This window comes from Erpetoichthys calabaricus, chromosome 13 (genome assembly GCF_900747795.2).
Source record: "Erpetoichthys calabaricus chromosome 13, fErpCal1.3, whole genome shotgun sequence".
NCBI classification, from domain to species: domain Eukaryota; kingdom Metazoa; phylum Chordata; class Cladistia; order Polypteriformes; family Polypteridae; genus Erpetoichthys; species Erpetoichthys calabaricus.
The window spans coordinates 19,741,681-19,762,946 of record NC_041406.2 but is presented as its reverse complement, the minus strand read 5'-3'; the positions used below and the strand labels follow the sequence as shown (position 1 = coordinate 19,762,946).

At 41.5% G+C, this 21,266-nt stretch overlaps 1 protein-coding gene across 1 annotated transcript in view; it reads right to left on the bottom strand.

The window, feature by feature from the left end:
- slc6a3 (solute carrier family 6 member 3) overlaps positions 1-21,266 on the bottom strand; it is a 119,255-nt gene that overhangs the window by 15,014 nt on the left and 82,975 nt on the right. Inside the window, exons 10-12 of the mRNA XM_051935692.1 lie at positions 16,878-16,977; positions 2,540-2,640; positions 327-494 (exon numbers count right to left, since the gene is read on the bottom strand). Of these exons, the coding sequence (XP_051791652.1) occupies positions 327-494; positions 2,540-2,640; positions 16,878-16,977 (369 nt within the window). The remainder of the gene's footprint in view (positions 1-326; positions 495-2,539; positions 2,641-16,877; positions 16,978-21,266) is intronic.

Below are 21,266 nucleotides of genomic sequence, written 5' to 3'. Positions count from 1 at the left end.
TATTTTTTCATTTTCACAACTTTTTTCCTTAGATAAGCCGCGGCTTATAGACAAGAACTTAGGGTAATTAAATGCAGAACTATTGACCAAAGAAAGAGAGGAAGAGGTGGGCAAGTCATACAAAAAAATGTCATTTTTGGGTGGAGTATTCGTTTAAGACTCACAGGTCACTACAGCCCATGAAGATCATGACTGCCAAATGTTGGTTTGTAACAATAATAAAAAATACTTTCTTGGAAGAGAAGTCTCTTTATGTGAATATGATAACAGGAGGGAAAACAGTAATACACAGAGTAAAGTTAGTAAATTTGCATTAAAATACTTACATCTCGAAATGTTCCAGGCAGGGAACCAAATTTATAAATGGCATAAATTGGTACCAGTGCCATTGATGATATGGCAATACACCAGCCTATCATGTTTGCCCACACTGGAAAGACATATGTTCCATAATAAGGAGGTTTAAAGGTTGCAAAGCTGACAACCACCATGAACTGTAAAAAACAGAAAAAGAGGGCAAAAATGTAACAGTCCAGTATCAGGATAAATCATCTGAATAAGAGAAGGGGTGTAGTGACTAAGGACCTGCACCAAAAACGTCAAAGTTTAAACCCACCACTGTCTTACTGATGTTTTTAAAAGAAACCTAAAAACCTATCTTTTTAGAAAGACATGTTAAATTATTTTTATAGATTATCTTGTTTGTTAATTTATTATTATTTTTGTAGCACTTTGAGATTGTTAAATATAAAGCACAATATAAATAAAATTTATTATTATTATTATTATTATTATTACTGTGTGACCCTACATAAGGCACTTATTCTACCAGCATTCCACATACAGAAATATGGAGCAAGTATATAATGTACTTGTAAAGTTTTAGTTGCTTTGAATAAGCTTTCTAGCTAAATAATCAGATAAAAACAACTTCTTAAAAAATGTTCTCTAAAGTTTCATTACTCCATTTAATTTCGTTCAGTTTCTTAGTTTGATGCTTTACCATCTACAAACTATAAAGGGTGAACATTGTCTTTATAGTAAGTAAATTGTATTAATAAAGCAATTGTCAAAACAAAACGTCACAAAGTGCATTGCAAACAGTCATCACAGACACTAACACAAAAATAAGTTATTACAACTTATTGACATACACAACAACACTTAGTAACACACAAAAGCAATCTTAAACAAATTAAAGCAAAGAAAATGCAAAGACATACACAATAAAAGTGCATAACAAACAAAAGCAAGTTTGAACAAATTAAGTCCAGGAAAAAATGCACAGACATACACAATAAAACACAGTAGGGGTGAAAATAGTGCAACGTTAACAAAAAAGGAAACTTTAACACTACTATTTCACTTGCAAAGTAAAGGGGAGATTTTGGCATGTTTTAGCAACCATGAGCAATTTTATTACAAATTTAATATAGAAGATACTTGATGCTTGTGTCAAAATACATTTACATTGTGTAGATTGATTAGGGAAGGAAGCTCCTCGTGTGGAGTTTGCATGTTCTCCCCATGTCTGCGTGGGGTTCCTCCCACAGTCCAAACACTTGCAGGTTAGGTGCATTGGCGATCCTAATATGCATCGTCTCTAGTGTGTGCTTGGTGTGTGTGTGTGCCCTGCGGTGGGCTGGCACCCTGCCTAGGGTTTGTTTCCTGCCTTGCACCCTGTGCTAGCTGGGATTGGCTCCAGCAGACCCCCGTAACCCTGTAGTTAGGATATAGCAGGTTGGATAATGGATGGATGGATGGAAGCTTCTCATTTCATAGTGTGGACTGTAGAGGGCGCTCTAGAGCTGCTGTTAAACTTGCAGTAGTTGTTGTAGTAATAACAGTATTGTCATGTGTACAGATAAATTGTTACTTGCATGTTCAACCTGCATGAAACATGTCATCACTCACCTGATGTCATAAAGGCATAAATACGTATAAAAACAAATACACTTATTGCGGTGGGCTGGTGCCCTGCCTGGGATTTGTTTCTGCTTTGCGCCATATGCTGGCTGGGATTGACTCCAGCAGACCCCCCGTGACCCTGTGTTAGGATATAGTGGGTTGGAAAATGAGTGACTGACAAATACTCTTAAAAGCGCTGTGTATTCTTAGCTTCACAGAGCTGTACTGGTGCCAGTCAAATTCGTTCTTCTTCCCTATTGAATATTGCCCTCTAGCAGCTTGAAAGACTCCATATTGTGTAACTAGACTTTCTCTAGTTGTTCTGGGGTCTTTGTATACAATAGTCCTAAATGGAGTCACTGCCTGGCTTTCTTTTAGTAATGCAAGGAAATATCTCACGGTCCAAGAGGGACAGTCTACTGTAGGCTTTTGTGCTGTCTAAAGTCATTTCATCTGCTAAACCGTACCAGTTAAGAGACTGCACAGTATCACAGACTGAAGTTTCGGTGAATTAAATGTGTTGCTTTATATCTTTCATGCCTATCTTATTAGCAAGGGTGCTTCACGTCTTACACTAAATACAATCAGGAGAGTAGGTTTCAAATAGTACTTTGTAAAGTTCCTCTCTTACCAAAAGGAAACAAGGACTCACAAACTTCCAACACAGCCTCCAATACAAGCCAGGTCTGTGACCAATCATTTCTTCAATGTCATCACTAAATCGTGCTACTCCTGCAAATAACAGGAAAGGTTTGTTAGGCAAAACATACGTACTGAATTACACAAAAACCCTACTCAGACTTCTAAGAGGTTACATAAATCTCAAGGCTCAGTACAACTCAGCCGTACTGATCTTTACTTTTACCACACTATATACTTTACTATATACTCTACTTAATCTTCAGTAAACTTACTAAAGGGGCAAAGTGGCAAACACTAATACCTTTCAATATCAGACTCCTGGGTTCAAACACCAGCCTGGATGTTTTTGTGGTCTTTCCCTATCTGACAGAGGTTTGTCCACAATAACTCTGATGACTAATTACAGAAACAGTTACTCAACTTGGCAGTAAACACAAACCTGGCCTTATGTGAGCCAGTGTGCCTTATCTTGTGCTTGATTCTGCCAGGATTGGCTCTGGCAAAATCCTGACATTAACATGTCTTTGTGAATTACGTGGCAACCAAGAGTACCCAGATAAACTCACACAGACACATTACAATATGGGAAGCACACATCGAAAGTGAGTGGGCTCAGAATTAAAACTAAATCTTCCAAGCTCTGATATTAATATGCTCTTTAAGTGTGCAAAAAAAAAAAAAAAACAACAACTCCATGCCAGGTGATCCCCTCAACTGCCAGAATATATTCTACATTTGATTTTAGTTCTGATTTTCTCTTTGAATCTGTATCAAATTCCCATTAGGGATTTAAATAGAGGAGACACAAGCAAAGAAGGGAGGACATTTGTAGTGGCAAAGGAGAAACGGCATGTCGGAAAGAGGTTGATGAGGAGTCTGCCGCACAACTACAGGTATGTGATCAAGTGAGTTGCATTTATAGTGAGTTATTTGGAAAGAAGGACTTTAATAACAGCATAAGTTTAATATGCCACTGTACTCTGTGCAAATATATCTTATAAATCTGCCTTTTTCTACTCACATGCACAGTTGACACAGAGCCAGATTTAGCACAGGGGTTCACCATATAGTACTGCAAGTCAAGCATTATAAGACAACACAGATAGACACAACCGCTAAACGGGCAGTCAGACTGAGAACTGCTGTATACTAGTTTTTGTCTGTCAAAGTCAGCATGAAACGGTATCCTCTTTGCCTTGTTTGGAATGGCATGTGTAGCAGTAGAGGCTTTTGTCCACCTCTCAGACCCTCAGGTACCACTCCAAACACGAAGTAAAAGTGAAACAACTATTTATTTTGTTATCACGTGCACAAAGCACTCTACACACCACACTACTCATATAAATCACAAACCAATACTCTTTCCTCCTCGCCCAGACACTTGCCACCCTACCTCCCAGCTCAGCTCAGTGTCTGGGCTTTCCCACAGTCCTTTTATACACCCTGACCCGGAGGTGTTCCTGTCCAACAGTCCACAGTTCCTTATTCCTTCCGGGTCAGGGTAAACAGTCCTTTTCCTCAACCCGGGAGCACGTCGTTTCTTCCTGTCACGTGATGATGACGTACCCCCGGGTTATAGGGCACATAAGAGCCCACGGGCCCCCCCACAGCGACGCCTGGTGGCCCCCAAGGTATCCAGCAGGGCTGTGTGTAGAAACTACATAGTCCATGAGGCCCTGCTGGAATTCGGGGCACGTCTATGCTGTTGGGAGAGCTCCTCCTGGCGGCCTGGGGGTGAGGGCCGGAATGGAAAACCGGCAATCCACCACACATGATTCACCTAAGTGGGGGCCTGCACATGAAGAAAGAGTATAAAGCCTTGGAACATTGCCCGGCACACCTTTGAAGCTGACGGACAGATGGGAGGTACCATCATCCGATCCTGAAAATCCTTCCAATGCAGCAGCGAAAATGTCAGACTCTACACATTGGACCTCCACTCCTGAACTGGGTTTTTGCCATTGGCTTCCGTCATCTGTTATGCAGCATAAGCCGTTATTAAACATGGTTAAGTTATTTCCATCCATCCATCCATCCATCCATCCATCCATCCATCCATCCATCCATCCATCCATCCATTTTCCAACCCGCTGAATCCGAACACAGGGTCACGGGGGTCTGCTGGAGCCAATCCCAGGGCGCAAGGCAGGAACCAATCCCGGGCAGGGTGCCAACCCACCGCAGGACACACACAAACACACCCACACACCAAGCACACACTAGGGCCAATTTAGAATCACCAATCCACCTAACCTGCATGTCTTTGGACTGTGGGAGGAAACCGGAGCGCCCGGAGGAAACCCACGCAGACACGGGGAGAACATGCAAACTCCACGCAGGGAGGACCTGGGAAGTGAACCCAGGTCCCCAGGTCTCCCAACTGCGAGGCAGCAGCGCTACCCACTGTGCCACCATGCCGCCCCTAAGTTATTTCTCCTATGTGATTTCTTACCGAGGGGAGGAGGCTGAAGAGGGAATGTAAGGGGTGGGAAGAGTCTCCAGCAATGCTGATGGCTCTACGGGTCAGGCAGGTGTGGAAAATATTCTTGAGGGAGGGCAGTGGGGCACCAATGATCTTACTGGCTGCATCCACTATGCGTTGCAGGGACTTCCTACAGGAGGCAGTGCAGCCTCCATACCACACAGAGATGCAGCTGGTGAGGATGCTCTCGATTGTGCCCCGGTAGAAAGAGCACATGATGGGGGGAGGAACTTGTGCTCTCCTCAGTTTACTTAGAAAGTAGAGGCGGATTTGAGCTTTCTTGGCCAGTGATGTGGTGTTATCTGACCAGGAGAGGTCCTCGGAGAGGTCCTTGGTGCTACTCACCCTTTCCATAGCTACACCATCGATGGTTAGTGGGGGGTGCTGTGGATGACCTCTCCTGAAATTGACCACAATCTCTCTGGTCTTACTGACGTTCAGAAAGAGATTGTTGTCTTTACACCACTGGACCAGTTGGCTCACCTCATTTCTATAGTTGGCTTCGTCATTGTTGGTGATGAGGCCGACCACAGTTGTATTGTCCGCAAACTTGACAATGTGATTGGAACTGTAGATTGGTACACAGTCGTGGGTCTGCAGAATAAAGAGCAATGGGCTAAGCACACAGCTTTGTGGGGCCCCTGTGCTCAACATGATGGTGTTCGAGGTGTTTTGCTGACCCGCACATTTTGTGGCCTCCCTGTAAGAAAGTTCAACACTCAGTTGCAGAGAGAGGTCTTGAGTCCCAAGTGGCTGAGATTTTGTATTAGCTGCTGGGGAATTATTGTGTTGAATGCTGAATTAAAATCTAAGAACAACATTCATACATAGGAGTTCTTTGAGTTCAGGTGGGTGAGGGCTGGATGGAGAGCAGCAGAAATAGCATCCTCTATGGACCTTGGCGAAATTTTGCATGAATTATAAGGACTATATTCTTAATACAGGGGTCTCCAACTCCAGTCCTGGAAAGCTACTGTGGCTGCAAGTTTTCATTCTAACTCTTTTGTTAATTAGTGACCAGTTTTTGCTGCTAATTAACTGTTTCCCTTTCTTTTAATTGACTTTTCTTGAGACTCTGACCACTGAATGTATTCTTTTTTCCTTAAACGGCACCTAAACATAAATGTGATGTGAAGAAAGCCAACAGATGACCAACTAGGTTGGGGCCTCAAACTCCAACCAACTTCACTTCATTCAGTTTCTTAAATTGAAACCAATTCTTGTTGCTAATTAAACCCGTTATTTAGAACATTAGAACACTCTAGACGAGAACAGGCCATTCAGCCCAACAAAGCTCGCCAGTCCTATCCACTTATTTCTTCCAAAAAAACATCAAGTCGAGTTTTGAAAGTCCCCAACGTCTTACTGTCTACCACCCTACTTGGTAGCTTATTCCAAATATCTATCATATTTAATTCCATGGTGCTCATTCTGCCATGGCAGACATTTTCAAAACTGTAGATTTTCTTTTTTAAGAGCGCTGTCAAAATGTTTTCTGGACCTGAGCAGATCGACATTACTGAGGAAGCCTTCACCTTTCTTTATTTTCAGTTATTGTGTGATGGACGCAGGTTGTTGTTTATGTATTGGTTCATTTTGTGTCTTAATATTGTTTGGTTGCTAATTAAGGAAAAAATAAATAATTAAGGGGCCTGAGTCTTAAGTTGTGCATAAATTAAAATTAAGGCAAAGAGTTAATTAGCAGCAAAATCTGATCACTAATTAAGAAAAGGGTTAGAATGAAAACCTGCAGCCACAGTAGCTCTCCAGCACCGGAGTTGGAGACCCCTGCCTTAATATATGCTGGTTTTGTCAAAATTCTCACCAGGCAAACTTTGCCATCTATTTGAAGCATAAATCTAGCCTGAACGTGGAGCAAAACTCTGGAAAAAAAGGTTGACGTTCTTGTAGAAAAAAAAATAATGTGGATCATCCGAGAATTTTTTTTTTTCAATGGTAAATTAATGTGGAGGTTTTATCATTACTGGGAACTACCATGTATATTTTTTCATGTTTAACATTACTGACGTGATCTGAAGAATGTATGAATTGTTTAATAAATAACTAGGGAGCTCTGCCCCCTGCTCACTTCACTCGCCAATCCCCGGGTGGGCGCTACACACTAGCCACTTCGCGGATCTGCCGCTCGCGTATGGGGAAGTGGATGTACAATTTAAACAGATTGTTATTTTTATGGGAATTGTTACATATGCATAATAGAACTAACCATTTTATATTACAGCGAGTAATTAGCCATAGTAAAAAACAGTAAAACATAATAAATTGAGAGAAAATTGTGCTTCATGTTGCATTAGAGGTATTTGTTGTGTTATACATTTTCGTTCTGTTTGGCTTTGAAATTAACACAAAAATACTTTTTAAACTTACACTTTTACTGTAAAACTTCAGTAATTTTTTTAATTAACTTTTCATCAATATCACATTGAATTTTGATTGTGTGTTTGGAGTTACATCGTGACAATGCAACGTTTAACTGCCGTGAGTGAATATCGTTTCTTTCTCTCTAATAAATAAACCAACTTTTTCAAATGTTTGTCCGTGATTTGTTAATTGTCATAGAAAAAGCTATTGTAATGGAAAACTGTAAACGTTTTAATACGAATGGCATATCAAGATCTCCTTTGGTGACTAATGTTATCTGCAGAAGATGTACTACATTAGCTTTCTTGTCGCCTGTTAGAATTTTACATGTTATTGCCGTGTAACCGATCGACAATTTTCGCGTTAATTCATTTGACTTCATCGTTTCTCTGTGCTAGGATTGTCCATGAACTCATTTCTTCTGTTGATAACCCTTCGGGATGAAACTTTTCAATAAGATTTGTACATAATAAGTCGTCTTTTATTGGGAACTTAAAGTGAGGAAAACATTAAAATTATTAAGAGCTGAGAGAGCAGGAACTGTGTCTGACAAAAGCATTCATACGAATGAGAGGTGAGTGGACCACGGGCGAGTCTCGTCTCACAGGACTTGAAAAAGTCTCTTCTCAAGATTTTCTTTAATAATAGAGAGGTTTACTGTAGAAGCAGCAAAGTAATGGTCTCATTTCAAGTTGTGTGTACCTCATACAGTAATGTACACATAGAGTTTAGAATTTTTAACCTGCATTCATATATATTGGGCGGAGTGGTGGCTCTGAGGCTGAGGCAATCGGAAGGTTGCTGGTTCGAATCCTGTAAAGGCTAAAAGTGACTCTACTTCGTTGGACCCTTGAGCAAGGCCCTTAACCTGCAACTGCTCCATCCTGGGTATGACGTTAATCTGCATCCAGCCCTGCATGTAGGAAGGGGAAAAACCTGGGGGTTGGTGGCAGAATTGGCACTCCAGCCACCATAAAAAAACCTCACACTGTTCCATCTGAACTAGTGTGGTGCTAATCAGGAACATTAACACAGGATATATTTCAGACTTTAACACATTTTGTTAATAGCCAAGAACGTTAGTAGAAGGTCTACAATAATTACTAAATGAAATAATATACAAATACAAATTATTTTGTCAGTAAATTTACTGTATTAAAGTTATATGGGGAATATGTAGTTTTTTTAGGTTGTTAACAGTATTTTCAACCTAATTTTCTTTCTGTTTTTCCAGGTATTCTGGCTATTTAATTGATTATTTACTAATTAGCAGGTCTGACACTGAAGTTTTTGCAGCTTTCATCGTCCTGCGTGTCTTCTCTGCATATTGTTAATTGTCACTATTAGGGATAAATGAAGGGAGCAAACTGCACAGGTAAAGGAGAAAATGAAAAGAAAACAACAATAACAGAGTTAAGCATTTATAGCTTTAGAAAAAAAGTAGGGATATTTCTAAATGTCTTATAAATGTAAAAACCATACTGTTTTTCTGAATGCAGAATAAGAGAAGAGTAAAAAAAAAGACCAGCTAATTAAATGAGATCAGTTGTTATCGATTATTATCACCGATTGTCAATTTAGTTGGAACAAAAACCTGCAGCCACTGGAGGTCCCCAGGACCGAGTTTGGGAAACTCTGCTCTACATGGAGGAATATTTCAGGCAAAATTGTGAATAAATAAATACCCCTCAAAAAGTGCTATGAAATGTGAAAATAAAGAATAACAACATGAAATGTCAGTAGAACATAATTAAATATGTTTCAAATATATTTGTTGGTTATTAGTATGTGTTTAATTTATTGATTTCTGTGATACCTCACGCAACATGAAATTAGCCGCTCTACTGACGATTCACCAATCAAGGAGCAGCACACTCTAGGGTCATGGTGGGTTCTGGAGTCTATCCCAGCTAGCAAAGGGAGCAAGACAGGAACAAACTCTGGACAGAGTGCCAGTCCATAACAGTGCAAACAAACACACACTTGCACACCAAACACACACAAGGGTCAATTTCAAGTCACCAAACCTGTATGTCTTTGGATAGTGGGAGGAAACCGGCGCACACAGAGAAAACCCACACACATAGAGGGAGAACATGCAAACTCCATGCTGGGAGGGAGAGGGATGTGAACGGGGGTTAACTTACAGCAGGGCTACCACTGTGCCTTAATGGTTAAGAGTGAACCAGGGACTTGAAGTTGTGCATGCCACATCAACTGACCTTAGAGGTTCACCCTCTAATGGACACCAGGGGTCCATAGTTACTCCTTTTCACAAAACTTCAAAAAAAATGTGGATCGGTAATATAGCCATGTAAAGGTGTTGTTTTATTAAATTTTGAGGGTGCTGATCACAAATAGGGTGGCATGGTGGCACAGTGGTAGCGCTGCTGCCTCGCAGTAAGGAGACTTGGGTTTACTTCCCGGGTCCTCCCTGCGTGGAGTTTGCATGTTCTCCCCGTGTCTGCATGGGTTTCCTCCCACAGTCCAAAGACATGCAGGTTAGGTGCATTGGCAATCCTAAATTGTCCCTAATGTGTGCTTGGTGTGTGTGTGCCCTGCGGTGGGCTGGCGCCCTGCCCAGGGATTTGTTCCTGCCTTGTGCCCTGTGTTAGCTGGGATTGGCTCCAGCAGACTCCCATCACCCTGTGTTAGGATATAGCGGGTTGGATAATGGATGGATGGATGGATGATCACAAATCATTTTAAAATGTTATTCTTTACTCATGGTTCAAGCCCTCTGAGAGTCACTCAGAGAACTTTAAAAACACAAATTTCAACATATTCATTCATATTGTTTGAGGCTATTTCAAGGTCAGTGATTATGAATATGACATTATTTTTGATCTTTGATCCTTTATTAGGGATCTAACCCTCAATGGATGTCTATCAGAGGGTGGAAAATAACAAATTTCTATTACAATCAAGAATAGTTAGAGTTTAAACATTTATGCTAAAAGCATACATTTGGATATTTCAATTATTTGATGCAGCTATTCTTGTTTATGATATTAACCCTAACCCTAGGTGGATTGGCGATTCTAAATTGGCCCTAGTGTGTGCTTGGTGTGTGGGTGTGTTTGTGTGTGTTCTGCGGTGGGTTGGCACCGTGCCCAGGATTGGTTCCTGCCTTGTGCCCTGTGTTGGCTGGGATTGGCTCCAGCAGACCCCCGTGACCCTGTGTTCGGATTCAGCGGGTTGGAAAATGGATGGATGGATGGATGGATATACTTCTATATCATGATGCAAATCATTACATTTCTTATGAACACCCTGAATCACTTCAGTTTTACAGTAATTCAGACTTTTTTCATTTTGTGTGCAGTGTCACAGAAATAAAAAATGAATAATTAAATACATAAATTAGCAAGCAACAAAAATATGCATTTCATGACACATTTAATTATTTCTATTTACATTTATGTTTGTTATTAGTTATTTATTAGATAGATAGATAGATACTTTATTAATCCCAAGGGGAAATTCACATTATCACATTCTACAGCGCTTTTAGTTATTTGCTTACTTATTGATTGTGTTTGAAAAATTTCTTCATATAAATAAGGACAGAGGGGAATATACCTATGTCTCATTTATGTATATATATATATATATATATATATATATATATATATATATATATATATATATATATATTTGCAGATGGAGATCCACAAAGGGAGAAAATGAATCATGTATCATAAAGTAGTTTTTATTCCTGAGCTTTCAGCCCCTGCCAGGGGCCTTCATCAGAGGATAATGCTTAGACTTACAAGAATCAAAGGCAATATATAGCAAAAGCTGAATCTTGGCTATCAAATGAAAACGCCATCAACAGACATTTGGACATAAACCCAGCATATGCAAACTCAAGAAGAACATGCTCATAATAAATAAAATCTTTACAACCAATAACCCCACCCCCCCCCCATATGTAACTTTTGCTATATATTGCCTTTGATTTTTGTAAGTCTAAGCATTATCCTCTGATGATACTTTATGATACGTGATTCATCTTCTCCCTTTGTGGATCTCCAGCAGCAAATATGACCTTCTCTTCCATATATATATATATATATATATATATATATATATATATATATATATACATATATATATATATATATATATATATATATAATGTAAGATTTTTTAAAAATTTTTGTGGAAACAATTTTTTGACAAAAATTAATACAAGGAAAGAAAGAATGGGACTGACAAAGGAACGAGACAGGTGTCAAGGGTTAAGCTTTTATGTTTTGGCATTGTCGTCTGGTGTAACATTAAGAATTATGGCAGACCTGATGCAGCACGTGAGTTTCCTGAACTTTCCAAATGTACTGAGCTAGCAGTATGTACAAACAATTTTGGTTTATTGTGTCATACTTTAATTTTTCATTAACAAACGATGCCTTACGTAGTCTATATAGTACAAATAGGAAAAGAAGTTATAGACTATGTGTGGAAAGTAAAAGGATTATAACAGTCTAGTTTTTAATTATTCTATCATTATTCATAATAATAATAATAATAATAATAATAATAATAATAATAATAATACATTTTATTTATATAGCGCCTTTCCCATGCTCAAGGAATGGATTTGCATGAACGGTAAAGGCCTTTATTGCAAGAGAAAAAACTACAAAATGTCCATAGGCAAGGCGAGCTGAGAAACTGTAAACAACATGAGCCTTTGTAACAAACAATTGGGAAAACCATAATTGTGAGACCTTAAAAATAATTACCCATTGTACTGCTATCATTTAAGCACATTATATAAGTGGGGCAACCTAACAACAATAAAACGGCAGAGACAGGAACACTGTCATACATCTCAGAATTGTACTAATGTATTGGCCATATAAAAACACAGTTATTAACAGCTTTAGCAACATGTATTTTATAACATTTCAAGTCAAATGCAAAACATCAGTAGCATCTATATATTGTGAACCACCAGGGGGCGCACCAGCAGAGACACAAGTCCAGGACACAACACACATTTATTCAGAGCTGGGGAAGCGCTTTTGCCTTGCTCCTCAGCACCAAGCACTTCTTTCTTTCTTTCTTTCTTTCTTTCTTTCTTTCTTTCTTTCTTTCTTTCTTTCTTTCTTTCTTTCTTTCTTTCTTTCCTCCACACCTCCACCTTGTCCTGATTCTGACTCCCCGAATAGTGGCCGCTGCCTCCTTTATAAGTCACTCGGAAGTACTCCAGGTGCTTGTTGACCTACTTCTGCGACACCTGGAAGTGCTTCTCCAGGCACCCCCTGGTGGTGGCCAAGAGCCCCAGAAAGTTTGAGCTTCCATGCTCTAAACCTGTGGGACTGCTGCACTCCAGGGGGGCTGTCTTCCAGTGCTCTGAATAGGCTCCTCTCTCCCCTGGACCTTCCATTATAGTGGTGTCCTGGCCGTCTGCCACAATGTATACTTTTTAAAAATTTCAAAAGCTACATGGAAAGGATTATCGACTTGTATATGATAACACTGCCAGCCAAATGCAACAAAATATCTTTTAACTTAATATAGAACAAATATAATAAATGACGGGTCCTATCTTAATGCACATATTTCTACAGAATCCACATTCAAGGTTTCTCAGTTGCAAAGCCCCGCAATGCATAATCTTTCATCTTATTGGTCAAATACAAAGGAGGACTGGTGGTATTAGGAGAGAACCTTTGGAAATGTCCACACTTTCATTTTCATAATGTGGTTTTGCAATATAAGATTATGGGGGCCAGGACTGAGCTCTGAAAGCACCATCGCATTTTAATTGTTTAAAATACATTTTTTTCATTATTGCCAATTGTATTTTTGTATTGTTCTTTGTAGTATTATGTTAATGGTGTTATTCCCCTGTAATGAACTGGTGTTTTAGGAGAGGCTTTAGCTCTTAGCACATCTTTGCGTTGCCCTGAGCAATGGCTTTCATAACAGCATATCTCGTTATTGCAGTTTACATTCTGTCTGCTTTCCCTGGTGCAGATAGTACTGCTTTTTATTTATTGCTTCGTATATCTCCACACCCCAGAATGCATTTAATGTTACTTCTTTCTTTTCTTCAATTGTGCTTGTTACATAGACAAATAAAGCTGAAAATGAAAATGAAACGGATAAAGACTGTGTTGATTGAGAAGAAGCTTTGTGGCTACTTCACCATGATATTCGAGATACTCTGAAAACAGACCTTGTGACTTTGGTGTATGGTTCCCATGTATGGTGTATGTCTCTGCACATTTAGACTATAAATGCTATGACAGTTATTCTGATTTGCCAAAACACTAAACCGCCATTCTGTGAACCAAAAAGTCATTGGCCTGAACTCATTTCTTGAATCATTCACTCTTTTGACAATACCATAAGCAGTTTTCACCTAGTGAAACACAATTTGCAGGTCTCATTGACCCCTTTTTGCGAAACTCTACACATGAATCTCATGCAATAAAAAACATTTTGCACTACATTGATGCATAACGGTAACCCCAAGTGGGAAAAGATAACACAAATAAAGCACAGCTGTCATAAATAAAACACTGACTCAAAATTAATCGCACGTGTTTCAAATGATTGTGACGCAACCAATATCAGCCAGTTCAGCGTGCACACAGTGTTGTTGAAGGTTCATGTCAACAATGGACAGAAATCATCCGAGATGCTGAGGACGTATGCGTGTAAGACACTGTCGGGCAACCGGTGTGCCGTGGAATTTTCTAGGGGCGCCGCGAAAACATTTGTAAAATATTTAAAATTGCTAGTGTTTTTGAACTTTTGGAAGCTCTTATATCTGTGAGCAAGGTTTTTCAACGCTTACGGAAATGAAGTCTAAGAAACGCGAGAGACTTCAAATGATCGACAAGGAAATGCGTGTCTGTCTTTCGAAAATTGATCCTCGCATCAATCTCATATGTGCTGAAAAACAATCTCAACGTTCACATTAATTAAATTTAAGATTTATCCTTTGATTCCTTTATTAATAAAATGTCTTTCAAACTTGTAAAATTAACTGTTTTTATTGGCGATTGTCCATAGATTATGTCGTCACGACTTTATTTATGGGCAGTCCCTCAGGTGCGCTGCGAAAGAAAATTTTTGGACTTAGTGCGCCGCAACTCGAAAAAGGTTGCCTTTCGCTGGTGTAAGAGGTGGGGTACGATGTGGTAGAGGAAAGGGGCAAAGAGAATGAAGAGGAAGAGGGGGCAATGGAAGAGCAAGACAAAGAGTAGAAATTCAAACTACTGTCACAGACCAGTGGTTCCCAGATTTGGTCCTGGGGACCCCCTGTGGCTGCAGGTTTTCGTTCCAATCAGATTCACAATCAGTGATAACAACTGATCTCATGTAATTAGCTGGTCTTTGTTACTCTTCTCTTATTCTGCATTCAGAACAACACAACAGTATGGTTTTTACGTTTATAAGACTGTTGTGATGTGAGATTTTGCATAAAGCTTGATAAATATTTTGTATGTCTTTATTTGTAATTTAGGCAAAGCAATGTAATTTAGTGTTACATTAGTTAGAGGCATTCGTGTTTGCCCCCCCTTTTACGACTGAGTTTCAACCCCCGCAAGGAAGCCAGGTTACTTTAACATATGGTCTTGGCGGGTGGCAGATTTTAAGATGTTGTATTCCCACATTGGTCTGAAGTATGGCTGTTTGGAATTGGCATGGATAAGAAGCTTTTAAGTACCATGGTGTCCTATTGGCTCTAGGGGTTGAACAGAGAATCTATAAATCTGCTTGCTCAACCACACTCTATCTCTCTTACTAACCAACATATGATGAAGAAGTATCTCTCTGACTAACATCTGATGAAGACCATCACACCATGAACTGAAAGGACAACACAATGGAGACCACAGCTTGGTAGCCATTTTGGAACAGACATACGGCCTGTTCTGAAGAAAGCTGAATGATGCCTTAACTAGAGACATTTTAAATAACTAACAAGTCTGTGTGTCGCCTGAAACTACACATCACCATTTAATCAGGTTGTATGGTTGCCAGTATTCAAATGTACTTTGCATATTGTTATTATTTATGAATATTACCAATAATACATTGTTTTATGTGTAACTTAATTCCTGCTTGTCTTTTTACTACACCTAATTGCCTATACTGCGGTGGGTTGGCACCCTGCCTGGGATTGGTTCCTGCCTTGTGCCCTGTGTTGGCTGGGATTGGCTCCAGCAGACCCCCGTGACCCTGTGTTCGGATTCAGCGGGTTGGAAAGTGGATGGATGGATGGATGGAATTGCCTATAGATATACAGTAGAAGGGAAGGTGGGGATAAGTTATATACTATAATACCTTATAAACAGTGGTAAGTAGGGGAGATTAGGCATTCTGACAGAGGCTACATATTAATAATACAATAGGGGAAAGCAGAGCAATATATATTACTTCTACCAAGATAAAACAAAGACATTTAGGAATATTTCTATTTTTGTCTACAGCTCTAAATGCTTAACTCTCTTTTGTTGTTTTCCTATTATATTTCTGTGTAGTTTGCTCCCTTCATTTATCCCTAATAATGACAATTAACAATAAGCAGAGAAGACACCCAGGATGATGAAAGCAGCAACGACTTCAGTGTCAGACCTGCTAATTAGTAAATAATCAATTAAATAACCAGAACACCTGGAAAAGCAGAATGAAAATTAGGTTGAAAATACTATTAACGACTTGAAAAACTACGTATTCTCCATATAACTACTTATCACATTTTAATAAAAATCTACCAAACTTGATCAATGGACAATTTGCATATCATTGATCACACGGCCCATTGTTAGTCAATGGTGCTAGTTTCGGTCATTTTGCAAAGGTACTGTTTATAAGGTTGGAGGAACCTGCAGTCAACTGAGACTGAGGAAGTCACTTGGATGAGTGATGTAACGTTTCTCCCTGGAAAATACTATGTCCAGATGAACTGAATCAACTTTCTAGAATTTTGTGAATGTAGTTTGAGAGTGAGGTTTTATGTTTACTGTTTTGAGAAAAAGATGCAAGATTTCAGAAAATGTGCTTTAGCAGAAAACTCTGAATATGTATATTTTATGGTTTGATGGCGATATTTTAATTCAATTATAAATGGTATTGGGAATAAATACATACAATAATGTAGACACTTCTAACTCCATTGACTTTTTAAAGGAATGTATTAATACAACCACACAATATTCTATCTCTTCAGACTATAAAATATTACATTTAAGAAACTGCATTCATAATTTTACATTTTATTTATCTCTGAATATACATTTTGAGTAGATAAGATAAGATAGGTAGGATTCTATGCACATATGAAGTTAGGATATAAATTTGTAGACATCCAGAAAAAATGGCAGTACAGTCTATTTGGAATTCCCCAGTAAGAACAAAATTTTCAACCAGTCAATATTGTATTTAGGCACTAATACAAAATCAGAATTTCTGGACATGAAAGCTAAGGCTGCCTTACCATAAAACCACGCAATACCAATTGCTTCAATAAGCACTCCAAAGAGAATTGATGTTCCTGCTGCAAAATGGTCTAGAAGAGTAAATACATAAATACCACCCTGGAAAAGAGACAAACAAGAGGCTTTTGACATTGGATTTAGTGCACTGCATTCAATACTTACACTTAGCATTTTATCAGCAGTGTGGCAATCTTTAAATTACATTTCAAAGAAAATTTTACAGGATTCAACAAAGTAATTGATGCACCATTAGCTCACAAAAGTAGCAATTGTATCTCTGTTAAGGCAGGATGGAAGGCCAGTCTATCGTAAGACTCACTTTCTCATGGTAAGCCTGTTTATAACCCAGTTGTCTTTGAGATTTGAAAGAAGCCCAAATTAGCCTGAGAAAAATGGGGAGAATTGAAAAGGACACAGACAATAACTGGGCTGGGGCTGGGAGGCAGCTGTGAGGCAGAAATGGTAACCATTACACTATTTTATTTCATTATTATCATTGGCATTTTTCTAGGTTTGCCTAGGTTGTTGGTCCCTCTCTCTATCCCCCAAATAATTTGTTGTGGTATTGGCCATTCCCTGGGACGAGACCTATTCTTATCATGTCACTTCCAATTCTGTCTTCTCTGGTCTCTCTGTTTCTCCTATTTACTTGTGGTCAAGTGAGTAAGGGGTCTATGGAAGTGTGCAAGTTTTTTAGAATCAAAACAGTGAGCTCAGGCATGGTGGGTGTTGGTGCACGTGGATGCAAAGCCGATTGGTCCCGTAATCACTGATGAGGAAATTGGCCGTTCTCGTTTACACGTGAAGTGAAGGTACAATCAGTCTGACTGGTTTCCTCATTGACATTCCGTGGGTCGTTAAGCGGAGCCCACCTGCACCCACAGAGGCTGAAAGGAGCCGGAGTAGGACAGAGAGGGGGGTTGTGGGAAGAAGGTAAAAACTGAGGAAAAGGTAGTGAGCAAGATTGTGCTGCAAACAGTTCAAGGGACTGGAGGAAAAGAGTTTGGGCAACCCCATGGCACAGCAAGGGTAATAATAATAATTAATAATACTTTGTATTTATATAGCGCTTTTCTCACTACTCAAAGCGCTGAGCAATTGCAGGTTAAGGGCCCAACAGAGCAGAGTCCCTATTGGCATTTACAGGGATTCGAACCCGGCAACTGTCCGATTGCCAGTGCAGATCCCTAGCCTCAGAGCCACCACTCAGAAGTACAGAACTGCCTTGGTGTATTGCCACTGTTCAGTTGAGAAGCAGGCACAATCAGGGCTCATGTAAGCCTTTGGACATTGAAGGATGGCAGCAGAAGGTCACATTGGGTGCTGATTGAAGTGACTGGGGCAAGGGAGAGCCAGAACGCTGAGCACATTCGCTGGCATCTCTAACCTGCTGCAAGACATTAGGAGAGTGAGAAGGGAAGATGAGAGAGAAGGTGAGGAGACACTGAGGAAGAGGCAAAAGAGGAAATAATCCTGACTGTGTTTTTATTTATGTTTATAAATTGAAATGTTCATTGATATTTATGTTTTTTTATTTATTATTCAAGAAGAGACTGCACTGCACTTTGTTGGACACTGTATTTTTGTTAAATACAGTATATTTGCACAATGCACTCTGCACTATCCCTTGTTGTTTTATGTTCTCATTCACCTTTGTCCATCTCAGTCTATGACCATCGATACCTCAGGCTCAAGGTAAAGATACCAGCTGCGGGTAACCTGAGCACAACACCCCTACACAGTTAGCATAGTACACCTCATCACTCAATCACCCCCTGGCTCCTTCAGATGTCAGAATGGGTTCATTTATTTCATGCCCTTCTCAAAGTTGCTGTCACTGATGTCTGTGCCTGAGCTGATCTAAGTAATTTCGGGTGGTCATTCCAAAGTCTGGGTGCTATACAGCTGAGGAACCTGCCACCCATTGAGTGCAGGTTAGTGTGGGGCACAACAAGATTGCCAGAATCAGAGAGGACCTTAGTAGGTGAACAGGAGCCTAGTGATGGAGAAGGTCACTGATGTAGTCCGGTGCAAGGCCATTATAGCTTTGTAGGTGATTAATAGAATTTTATATTTGATCCTGTAAGACACAGGGAGCCAGTGAAGGCAAATCAGGATGGGTGTTATGTGCTCACTCTTTCCGTATTTATGTAAGGATTCTTGCAGCAGAGTTTTGAATCAACTGGAGCTGTGATATAAGATTAGAAGGGGCACCAGACAGCACAAAGTTAAAATAATCAATTTGGGATGTGATAAAAGCACGGACAAGTTTCTCAGCATTAGAAACGGAGAGGAATGAGTGAACACAGGATATGTCACGGAGGGGCAAGTAAACAAACCCCTCCTTTAACCGCCACCTTATCGTGGTGGAGGGGTTTGCATGTCCCAATGATCCTAGGAGCTCTGTTGTCCGGGGCTTTATGCCCCTGGTAGGGCCACCCAAGGCAAACTGGTCCTAGGTGAGGGATGAGACAAAGAGCGGTTAAACAAACCTCCTATGATGAAAAACAATTTTGGACGGCGTTTTCCCTTGCCCGGACGCAGGTCACCGGGGCCCCACTCTGGAGCCAGGCCTGGAGGTGGGGCTCGATGGCGAGTGCCTGGTGGCCGGGCCTGCACCCATGGGGCTCGGCCGGGCACAGCCCGAAGAGGTAACGTGGGTCCCCCTTCCCATGGGCTCACCACCTATGGGAGAGGCCAAGGAGGTCGGGTGCAGTGTGAGTTGGGTGGTGGCCGAAGGCGGGGACCTTGGCGGTCCGATCCTCGGCTACAGAAGCTGGCTCTTGGGACGTGGAATGTCACCTCTCTGAAGGGGAAGGAGCCTGAGCTAGTGCGTGAAGTTGAAAGGTTCCAGCTAGATATAGTCGGACTCACCTCGACACACAGCTTGGACTCTGGAACCAATCTCCTTGAGAGGGGCTGGACTCTGTACCATTCTGGAGTTGCCCCCGGTGAGAAGCGCCGAGCGGGTGTGGGTATACTTATTGCCCCCCGACTTGGAGTCTGTACATTGGGGTTTACCCCGGTGGACGAGAGGGTAGCCTCCCTTCGCCTTCGGGTGGGGGGACGGGTCCTAACTGTTGTTTGTGCGTATGCGCCGAACAGCAGTTCGGAGTACCCACCCTTTTTGGAGTCCCTGGAGGGGGTGCTAGAGGGCATACCTTCTGGGGACTCCCTCGTTCTGCTGGGAGACTTCAATGCTCACGTGGGCAATGACAGTGAGATCTGGAAGGGCGTGATTGGGAGGAATGGCCCCCCCGATCTGAACCTGAGTGGTGTTTTGTTATTGGACTTCTGTGCTCGTCACGGATTGTCCATAACGAACACCATGTTCAAGCATAGGGGTGTTCATATGTGCACTTGGCACCAGGACACCCTAGGCCTCAGTTCGATGATCGACTTTGTGGTCATGTCGTCGGACTTGCGGCCACATGTCTTGGACACTCGGGTGAAGAGAGGGGCGGAGCTGTCAACTGATCACCACCTGGTGGTGAGTTGGCTTCGATGGTGGGGGAGGATGCCGGTCAGGCCTGGTAGGCCCAAACGTGTTGTGAGGGTCTGCTGGGAACGTCTGGCAGAGCCCCCTGTCAGAAGTAGCTTCAACTCCCACCTCCGGCAGAACTTCGACCACATCCTGAGGGAGGTGGGGGACATTGAGTCCGAATGGGCCATGTTCCATGCCTCTATTGTTGAGGCAGCTGACCGGAGCTGTGGCCGTAAGGTGGTCGGTGCCTGTCGTGGCGGCAATCCCCGAACCCGTTGGTGGACACCGGCAGTGAAGGATGCCGTCAAGCTGAAGAAGGAGTCCTACCGGACCCTTTTGTCCTGTGGGACCCTGGAGGCAGCTGATAAGTACCGGCAGGCCAAGCGGAATGCGGCTTTGGTGGTTGCTGAGGCAAAAACTCGGGCGTGGGAGGAGTTTGGGGAGGCCATGGAGAACGACTTTCGGACGGCTTCAAGGATATTCTGGTCCACCATCCGGCGTCTCAGGAAGGGGAAGCAGTGCAATGTCAACACTGTATATGGTGGGGATGGTGCGCTGCTGACCTCGACTCGGGACGTTGTGGGTCGGTGGGGGGAGTACTTCGAAGACCTCCTCAATCCCATTAACATGCCTTCCAATGAGGAAGCAGAGCCTGGGGACTCAGAGGTGGGCTCCCCCATCTCTGGGACTGAGGTCACCGAGGTGGTCAAAAAACTCCTTGTTGGCAGGGCTTCGGGGGTGGATTAGATACGCCCGGAGTTCCTCAAGGCTCTGGATGTTGTAGGACTGTCTTGGTTGACACGCCTCTGCAACATCGCATGGACATCAGGGACAGTGCCTCTGGATTGGCAGACCGGGGTGGTGGTCCCCCTCTTTAAGAAGGGGGATCGGAAGGTGTGTTCCA